The sequence below is a fragment of the Acipenser ruthenus genome, chromosome 19, assembly GCF_902713425.1.
Source record: "Acipenser ruthenus chromosome 19, fAciRut3.2 maternal haplotype, whole genome shotgun sequence".
NCBI classification, from domain to species: Eukaryota; Metazoa; Chordata; class Actinopteri; order Acipenseriformes; family Acipenseridae; genus Acipenser; species Acipenser ruthenus.
In genome coordinates this window covers 23337732-23348847 of record NC_081207.1, presented here as the reverse complement: position 1 = coordinate 23348847, position 11116 = coordinate 23337732, and the positions used below count along the sequence as shown (strand labels likewise).

Sequence of the window (11116 nt, the reverse complement as noted above, 5' to 3'; positions counted from 1 at the left end):
TAATGTAGGCTAATGCAGACATGTGTATGATACTGTTGATGGTTGTATTCGACTATTTATGGGAAGAATCCTCATGAAAGGGACTTTCCAGAGTTAAAATGGTCTAACAGTCTACTATAGTCAACATTGGGGAATGCACCAACGCTTCCAGGTAGCACCCAATTGGGCATTGTGTCATTTGCAGTGTATACATTAATTTGGATATCTACCCAATACAGCAAGTATACCTACAGTGCTCAACCAGCACCGCCCAAATCCCCCGCCTTGTTTGTTTTAGCTGTAAAACGATCCATCTACAGCAGCCGGGCTCGATTGACGCTGTCTGCCTGTGCTTTGCTGCTACGCCTGGCTCGGAATAACAAGACAGTTTGCTAATACCAGCCGATCGTGGCTTTACTCATATCTACACAGCGAGCTAAAAAAAAAAAAACAAGCAAGCGAGCAAGGGAGCCAAGCACATAACACAGCTCAAGTTCCGCAACCCAGCATGGCTTCGGGAGACCTTTACGAGGTACTGTAAAACCCTGTCAAGGGTTATCTTCTAATATCGACAGACAAATACATAAGGAAGTACGAGCGGGTTTCCGTTTATGGAATCAGCAATGTCCTAAGCCCTTAGGAACAGAAGATTCAATCCATGCCCTGCTGTAGCAGTAAGGGATGAAGCTTTGGGTTCTACTTTACATTGCTTGGGTTTATTGTTATTATATCAGGCCTATTGAAATATAGTTAGTGGCAGCATCTGAAACCAGGTGTAAGAACTCACTCAAGTCAATCTTGGAAAGTGATAAGTAACACTAGGAACGACAGATGTGTTATTAAACGAGCTCATACCTAAAACATAAATACAAATGCAATAACTACAGACGCGATGCTGTTGTTATTAGAACGCATGCCAGAATAAATGTATTTAGCATTTTATTTTAAAAAAAATGTGATACTGAGTTGAAAATTAATAGTAATCATGGTGTTACGTCTTGTCATGGCGCAGGTGACCAGAATAATTAGGTCCCTGGTGAAGTTAGGTTGATATTGGATATTCGCGTGTATATTCGATATTGGCCCATTCACTACATTCTACTCAATTACCAATTCCTGTTTTGCGAGTTAGTAATCTCTAGTTATGAACACGCAAAATACGCATTCAGAGTCACTTTACATTGTACAATAGGCTACGTCATATAATGGTTCATAGCACCTACAAACAAACTCACAAAAGAATGCCATTTCACCCTATGAAAGATGTCATGCTAATGAGTAATTTAAGTCATGTCTCGTTGATTTGCGAGTTAGTAATCTGTAGTTATGAAGACATATGCATACACATTCACTTTAAATTGTACAGTAGGCTACGTCATAAAGGTTCATAGCTCCTACAAACAAACTCGCAAATGGATGTCATTTCACCCTATGCAAGATGTCATGCTAATGAGTAATTTAAGTCATGTCTCGTTGATTTGCGAGTTAGTAATCTGTAGTTATGAAGACATATGCATACACATTCACTTTAAATTGTACAGTAGGTTACGTCATAAAGGTTCATAGCTCCTACAAACAAACTCGCAAATGGATGTCATTTCACCCTATGCAAGATGTCATGCTAATGAGTAGTTTATGCCATGTTGATTTGCGAGTTAGTAATCTCTAGTTATGAACATGCAAAATACGCATTCATATTCACTTTACATTGTACAGTAGGCTGTGTCATATAAAGGTTCATAGCTTTTACATACAAACTGAGTGCTATTTCACCACCTGAAAGATGTCATGCCAGTGAATAATTTAAGTCATGTCTCATTGATTTGCGAGTTAGTAATCTCTAGTACACACTCACAGTAACACAAAGGATGAATTTGAAAGTGGCAGTTAATGTGAGAGAAAACTTGCACATCTCAGGGTAGAGATGACAAAACAATAATTAATACAGTTGTAAGAATGAAAATAATTCAATTTAATATACAGTTTTTTGCAAAGGTTAGGTCCAACTACTATATGTTTTTAATGTTGATACAAAGCAAGAACAATAATAATAATAATAATAATAATAATAATAATAATAATAATAATAATAATAATAATAATACATGCCAGTCTTTGCTTTGAAACGTCATGATTTTCATTTAACTAAACAAACAAAACGCAACTTGTCTTTATGTATTTCTATTCATTGTATTAAATTGTAAGTTGCAAACTTGTATCATATGTTTCCTGAAGCTTCATTTTGTGGTCCTGAAAGAACAGCTCCACGTAAATGTATCGTTGATAGCACAACGAAACTTGTGAGAAAATCTAAACTAAAATGGACTGATTGTAACAAATTTTTTTTTAAAAAACGCATATGAAGGAAGATCAGACAGAAGAAATGTCTATTTTGTGTTTTGCTGTCGGCAGTTTTGTGTTGGTCCATTTTTTTCCCATTCCCTTGGGAATGGATAACTAAAAGTCGTCCAGAACGCGGGCTGTTACTGCCTTCACAATCTTAAAATCTGTTCTATTAAAAGAAAATATGCATGGACACACACACACACACACACACACACACACACACTAGCGATTAGCACAGGAGAGTGGAGGCAACCAGAGCTTTTTTTTTACAGGCTCAACATCTCATTTCCAGCTACCTTTTACCAGAGCCTCTTGTCCTCCAATCCTGCATCACTACAGTTCGATTCGGTTCCTTTTCCTCGAATCTCTCGCTCTCACTCTCACTCTCAAGCCATGGAGTCCCCTCATCTGCGGGTGGTCACCCGCCCAACTGGAGACAACAGGGGTTTTATCCTTGTACAAATTCATCTCATTATACAATGATTGCAGTGCATAGGGACCGGGAGAGGGTGAATTCCAGTAAAAAGTGATTTTAAATACTAAAAGTCAAACAGTCCTGGGCTAAGGACCACTCCAATTACAGTAGGTACGTTAGCTGTGTTTGCAGCTAACGTTCAAATTCAGTGGCCACTGTTTGGCCAGGTGTCTATGGTAGTCAGGAGGCAGAAAGGAGACTCAGGACTGAAGTACTGCAAGTTTATTTTTCTTTAATCAAATTATAAACCAAACACAGCTCACCGAGCCAGAATAAAAAGGTCATGAAAGTCACAAAATGAAACAGAAAATCCCTCATCCAAGTCTTGCACTACCACTGTGGATTCTAAAATAAAAATACAGGAACTTTTGTGTCTCTCTTCCTGTAGCAGCAAACCTCCCTGTTGCCAGCTCCCTGGTCATCTCTCTAATGGAGCTCTGTAGAAATGTCTGGGTTATGCATTCTCGAGTGCTGGGCTGAACAGTTACTGTATTTTGGATTGTTATTGTTTCATTAATCTAAATTTATACTAATATTTTATTAAATGTCCAGTTTGAGCACATTTTCACCAAAAGACACAAAGTGAAACTGACAGAAACTTATTTGCAGAGCTCAAAACAGTTAGGCTTAATTTCCACATTTTTCTTACTTGGATAATGGACAATATATGAAAATATGTAGTCATTTGTATAAAATATTCACCAAATGAAGGGCATATGTTTAGATTATATAAAACAACATGCTTTTAGAATAGAAAAACCATGTATATAAAGTATTAATATATATATATATATATATATATATATATATATATATATATATATATATATATATATATATATATATAATATATGGAGAGCAGTGTATGCTACATATACTAACACATAAAATCCTTATATGAAAAATACTATAAAATCTGGCCAATGTTATAACCAACCTGTATATAATTTATATATGAACATATGCATACACATAAAAAACAAATTAAGAAAAATAATAGGCATATAAGTGTAACATTTATTGCTTATAATATATGTAAACTATAAGTTATTTGTGTATGAGTTAGCCCACTTTTATACTTCTTAAATAAATAAGTAAGTAAATAAATAAATAAATAAATCAGATGGTTTGATAATTTTATTTAAAAACCTAGGTCTGCATTATATATTACTGCTTTAAGATTTTTTTTAATTCATTTTTTAATTCATTTTTATTGCCAAAGTAGCCTAGTTTGACACATTTGGGGCTACCCTGGAGAATACCGTAAAACTTTAAATAAACGCCCCAGCGTTTGTTTACAATATTTTCTAGTAGCCCCGGCGCCTATTTGAGACTTGTTTATTATTATCACTAACATCTGCAAATACATCAGATGCAATCATGAAATATCTGCCTGCACACAACCTTATAGAAACGACATAAGTAAATTACAACATTCCAGCAACTTCATTAAAGGTTGTGTCAGTGGGTAATAACAGTTTATATTGTAATAATAATACAAACAGTAAAATCCACTAAAGACAGCCCTGTAAATATTGGCACACAAGCGCGTATTAAGATAGGCTTGCAGCACAATAAAGAAACAAACATGGCTTTAAAATTAATAAAAGCAATAAGTATCATGGTTTATTAACACACATTTTTTATTTATTGTTCACCCTTAAAACGTGTACATTGGTAAGCACGGACAATCAATGAAAAAGTAACCAGCAACGAATCTTCATTGCAAAACAACCGCATGAAATACTGTGTTAATACGAAAAATAATTCCATACTGGTGGCCCACAACACACTAAAAAATGCTTCAAACTGTTTAAAGATTAACAATACAATAAATACAAGTACCAGTTTTATCACAAAATCAAAGCAAAAGTGACTAATTTGTTTTTATAATGTGTACATTGATAAATACGAATGCTGGAAAAGGAGCAAAATACGAATATTTATCGCAAGACTCAAATGCACAAAATACTGTTAATCCAAAAAAGAAAAAAAACACGTACAAATACACTAAAAGGCAACCCTTTTAATATCAGAAAACAAGTTTGTATTTTACATACTTTCAGCACGCTCATAAAAGCTTCACATCTGGTTTTAAAATGAATAATGTCATAAAAAAAAAACCTGATACGCGTACCTTTTAAAATAAATTAAATTCAGTTTTCTTATAATTCATCCTGAGCCTCGGGGTCTCTTCATCTCTGTTGAAAAACAAATTGGTAAGCTCGCTGTACAGCCATGTGTGTGTATTGGCTGGAACATTCAGTATTACGCGCATTGTTAGTGTGGAGTAGTGGTTAGGGCTCTGGACTCTTGACCGGAGGGTTGTGGGTTCAATCCCCAGTGGGGGACACTGCTGTTGTACCCTTGAGCAAGGTACTTTACCTAGATTGCTCCAGTAAAAACCCAACTATATAAATGGGTAATTGTATGTAAAATAATGTGATATGTGAAATAATGTGATATCTTGTAACAATTGTAAGTCGCCCTGGATAAGGGCGTCTGCTAAGAAATAAATATTATTATTATTATTATGTTATCATTCGTAACACAGCTTTTAAAAGAGACCCGGCATCTATTTACCATATTTCCCAGCAGCCCCGGCACTTATTAGAGACCCGACGAGTATTGGAGACCGGCGATTATTTGAAGTTTTACGGTAATTCAAACTAGTCTCATTGTGACTTGAAGGAATGATCGGATCAATTCTGGTATCGAATCTTCTTCTTCAGATCGGCTTTGATTAAAGTGTATGTTCTGCATCATGATGGGCAGCAGTGTGGAGTAGTGGTTAGGGCTCTGGACTCTTGACTGGAGGGTTGTGGGTTCAATCCCCAGTGGGGGACACTGCTGCTGTACCCCTGAGCAAGGTACTTTACCTAGATTGCTCCAGTAAAAACCCAACTGTATAAATGGGTAATTGTATGTAAAAATAATGTGATATCTTGTAACAATTGTAAGTCGCCCTGGATAAGGGTGTCTGCTAAGAAATAAAATAATAATGATGGGGACATTCACAAGACAATCCCAAGCCGAACACGACAAGATTTCGGCTTGGGATCACCTGAAGGAAGAAAACGCACATCTGTGTTTTCTAACACATATAACAATGCTTGCACATTAAATCCATACTTGTATTATTATTAATATGCAATTACCCCGGGTAGAAGTTGCATCCATCCATAATAAGGCCAACAAGGTAGTGGCCCCAAATTGTCTATCTTTACCTTCTGCGATTCAGGTAATAACCTTTAAATACAAAAAGGTTTAATTAATTGCCCATAAGTGTTGGTATGGGTCAAGAAATGATTACAACACATATACTTAAGAGCTTGTACATAATTAATACATGGTGATTAAGGGTTGAGGGTCAATACATGTTGGATGTGTCAGGATGACAAAATATGTACTTCACATTCATCCAAGTAGGGTGAAATAGCATTCCTGTGTGAGTTTGTTTGTAGGAGCTATGAACCATTATGCATCATAGCCTACTGTCCAATGTAAAGCGAATATGTATGCATATTTTGCTTGCAAATCAATGAGGCATGTCTTAATTTACTCATTACCACAACGTCTTTCATGGGGTGAACAAATTATTTTGCGGGTTTGTTTGTAGGAACTATGAACCTTTATATGACGTAGCCTACTGTACAGTGTAAAGTGAATATGTATGCTTATGAAATGGCTTGGATAAATTAAGTGCTGTGATTGGCTGAACAAGATCACATGACTGTGTGGTAAGAATTGTCTTACCGCACGGCTATGACATCATAGACCAACTTGCTTACCTGATCTGTTAATATTACTACGCCTTAATAGTAACAATTATCTAAACTGTTTCTGTAAGTAAAAATACAGCATTTAAATCATTCAACAATCTGTTTTTTTTCATCTCTGTCACTAAGAATTACAGAAAAACTGGCAAATATACTGTGGTATTTATTTAGTCATGTAATATACTGTAATGCAGCAGCGGCATCTACTTATTAAACTAAATATCGCCTTAGAAAACTGACTAGCGAGTATGCAATTTTTATATTTGACACAAAAGATACATCTCACCACCACTAAACATATTTAAAATAAAATTAAAATCTCTCCTGCTCTCTGATGACACAACTCAGTAGCCCCTTCCTCAAGTGCCAGTGCAGTGCAGTGTTTGGCTGTTCCATGAATCCTCCCTCAGATGTGGGAAATCAGTCTGTTTTCAATTCACAAATGTCATTTAATTTCGAAAATTTTACTGTAAATGGCAGTGTTCAATGTTATGTTTATGGCAAATAAGAAAATACAAAATATATGTAGGGACTATTTTTTTTTTTCAGTGGAAGGATACATAATACATTTCTAATTTTTTCCTTAAAAAAGCTTTTTTTAGCCATTTTATAAGTGAGTGTGTGTGGTAAGACAATTCTTACCGTACTTCCTGGGTGGTTGAAGGCACCAGGGCGTGTGGTGAGAATTGTCTTACTAACTCGCAAATCAACGAGACATGCCTTAAATTATTCATTAGCATGATACAGGTCTTGAATTTCAGCACAGGATTGTGGGAATTGTACTTTTTACAAGTTGCTCCGGCATATCTGCAGCTTATTTAAGACACCAAGCTACTGTATTTTTCACCCAATTTAGAAACGCTACAACAATCTATAAGGAAGTGGGTGTCAGTGACGAAAGCACTATGAGCCACATTCTGAGTAGTTCTGGTTAAAAATAAATAAATAAATAAATAAATAAATAAATAAATAAATAAATAAATAAAAGTAGTGCTGGATATTTTAAGAGTCTTTATTCTCTTGTACATGATTCTCGGCCGTTATCTTTAAGGGTTATAGAAACTCAGTACGCTGCACTAAGTTATCAGTTTTGAAAAAAAAAAGTCAATATTAAGTCTATGTAGGTGTTATTTTGCAAGCGGTGACTTTCGCTTTGACTCTTAAAACTCAGCCCCATTCATTTTGGGGCGCCAGGGCACCAAAGGTTACGCACATATTAATCAGGCACCGTAAAAGCCACCAACCATGTTTAAAAGTACAGACTCGGGGCTTTCCAAAGACGTATTCAATGTGTGTATGCGGTACTCGTAGCTGGAACTACGATCAGCTAAAGTTAAGCCTCTCATCAAGTGAGTTCACAGCTTATGTTTTGTTTTGAGTCTATTGCTCCGTAATTGTAGGAGCTAGACTGAAAGGGGCGGTATCGTTGGGAAGCTTAGAAGCTCAGCCCTCCCCCCATGTTCATTTAATATTGAGGTTCAATGGTGCAGTGTTTTTTTTTGTTTTGTTTTTTTTAGTTAAACATACATAAATGGAAACAGTGAAAAACAGGCGGAAATAGGGCTGTGTAAAGAGTTAAAAAAAAAAGAAATGGAGCGCTGGTTAAAAAGAAAAGCACCTTTTTCTTCTGCTGCAGCAAAAACTTCACGTCAAGCAATGGCAAAAGCAATAGAGTGCTCTGTCTCACAGTGATGAACAGCTGTTAGGTCTCCTGAAAGCAGCTTATTTTAAACACCAGTGTGAATGATGATGCAGTAAAATATATCGTTTTTTTATATGCAAAAGTGCCTTTTCTTTTGCCATTCCCCCCCTAAAATTTTGGAATCCCCCCCCATTGGCTGCAGCATAGGGGGGAAATCCCCCCAGCACACAAAAATGAAATTGAAGCCCTGTGACATCCTGCATAGGGTGAAATGGCATGCATTTGCGAGTTTGTATGTAGGAGCTAGGAACTGTTAATTGAGTAGAATGTAATGAATGTGCAGATATCCAATATCCAATATCCAATATCAACCTAACTTCACTGGGGTTAATTTAGACCAACAGTATTAGGATTGGGGAGGTGGAGGGTAATCATAATTGCACTTTCTGCTTTTGAAAGTTATTTTTGGGATTTCTGTCTGGGTTTACTGATGGAACACTGTCATAAACTAAATAGTAGGTATGTAGCAGGATGTATAGACATGCACACCATATGAATAATAAACATTGAGTTATTGGTAGGGCCCTACCAAATTCACGGTACATTTTCGTAAATTTCACGGTCATAACATTTAAAAAATGTTAAATTTCACGGTTTCAGCTATTTAAATCTTACATTTCACAGTGGTGTAACAAAGTATGAACATGCAGTTAAAAACGGCAAAAAACATTTAAAGCCCTGGAGTTAACAAAAGCACGTGATTACAAAGTAGAAACGCTAAAAGAAAATTAAACTGAAATCCAGCCAACATCGTTCTGGGGGGTGACGACGACAAAAGAAAATGCAAAAACAAGCAACATTTATGAGTCTTAACAGGGTCTGAAACAATCTGCCTCTGAGTGAAGATATAGAAGCTTCTGAGATGCGTTGGGCATCTGCCCTCTCCACAGACTGCATGCAGTAATTAAAAAAAAAAAAAAAAAAAAAAAATGCTATTTACTATTGTCACACTTTCTGACTGAGGATCTGCTAAGCATTAACTTACTATTTTTTTTCAACCCTTAAAACAAGTCAGTTCAAGATACAGTTGATTCCAGTAAATAGTAAATTCACCAGAAAGAATCTTAAATACCAAAATAAGAGTTTACTTTATTTAACGTGGTTGCATTATAGTTTACTAGCAATCAGTTGAATCCCTTTTTCAAAGTTTGTAGCACGCAAAATATAGTTTTTTGTTATTATTATTATTATTATTATTATTATTATTATTATTATTATTATTATTACAGAAATTATTGGGCGTGCTGTGCTATATTTAAAAAAAATCTTGTAAAACAGTAATAATAACAATAATAATAGCAACGTGTTGGACCTGGGGCACTAATATACAAAGTGTTTAAAACAGCAGTCGCTGTATTAAAATTAAAACTTTACTGGTTACACTTGCAATTAGGTTAAAATACTCACTCAATGTGTGTAAATTACAGATTGGAAAGGTTCTAACAGAAAGTGTGGCCATAAAGAATAAGAATACCTAAAAAGATATGTAAATTATTATTATTATTATTTTTATTATTTATTTCTTAGCAGACACCCTTATCCAGGGCGACTTACAATTGTTACAAGATATCACATTATACATTATTTCACATTATTTTTACATACAATTACCCATTTATACAGTTGGGTTTTTTACTGGAGCAATCTAGGTAAAGTACCTTGCTCAAGGGTACAACAGCAGTGTCCCCCACTGGGGATTGAACCCACAACCCTCCGGTCAAGAGTCCAGAGCCCTAACCACTACTCCACACTGCTGCCCTAAATAGATGCGTGTAAGCCATACAAATATAATGCAACAAATTAATTTGGTAGATCTGTAGAACAATTATGATTCCACTTGTATACAGTACAGTTTTTTTGTTAGGTTTTTTTTTTCCCCCTCCTAATAAAAAAATAAATAAACAAGAGGAATAATTGAAGACATAAGCAGACGATCTTATTTTCATCAGCAAAAATAATTTTCAGCATTTTCACCAACTTTTTCTGAACTGTTTTTGCTGTTCTGTGGTTGCATTTTTATTTGTAAAAAGTAATCAGGGAGAGAAAGGCAGGACAGCCCAAGACGTCTTTGAGGGGGTTTGTTTCGAACCTGTAAGTTTCTTATTATTTTCTTGATCGGTTATCCAGCAAAATATTTCGCACATATTTAAATCATATTTGACTTTATTGTAAATCAATCAGAAAAAACATGTAAACATTACTTCAACTAATGTAGCAGTAAGCATTATTTTTAAGCATTTACAAGTTCTCATTAACAGCAATTTACATCTAAAAAGAATGACATACGATAATATTTATACTATCTTATTAACATAAGCTGTTTATAAAAATCCTTTTAGATTTAATTAAGTAAATATCAGAAACTAACCTCAGTTCTTAAAAAACGAGAGAGAGAGAGATGCAGATGTACTGTACGGAAAACTAGTCCTATCACTTCAAGCATCGCCGCCTTCTCTGTTTTGTTTGGTTGTCATTAACATCACTTTCATATGTGATTTGGTAAAAAAAAAACTTGAATGACAGCATATATTAAATAATAGACCAATTGAAAGCAGAAGTTGTAGTTCTTACTGTGGTGACATAATTATTTCAAGTTTCTTGTTGTTTTAACAACTTCTGTTTATTAAAGGTACGGCGGTCTGTTGCAAATTTGCACCACTGGCACAGAGCAGCTGGCATTCAAAGTGTTAAGTGTACAAAAGCATACTCGCCACTGTGGCATATAAGTATGTGAAATTAATCTGCGTTTGGCAGGTGTTTGACTGTCCTGACGGTACTACCAGTTGAGATCTGTAGGTCACGCTAAACCCGCCCCAGATGCCCGTGTCTACCAAT

The 11116-nt window shown here is 35.4% G+C and overlaps 1 protein-coding gene across 1 annotated transcript in view; it reads left to right on the top strand.

The window, feature by feature from the left end:
* Positions 1 to 280: 280 nt before the first annotated feature.
* The window catches only part of LOC117424244 (chromodomain Y-like protein 2), a 49128-nt gene continuing 38292 nt past the window's right edge, over positions 281 to 11116 (top strand). Inside the window, exon 1 of the mRNA XM_034040422.3 lies at positions 281 to 511. Coding sequence (XP_033896313.3) covers positions 488 to 511 — 24 coding nt within the window. The 5' untranslated portion in view covers positions 281 to 487. The remainder of the gene's footprint in view (positions 512 to 11116) is intronic.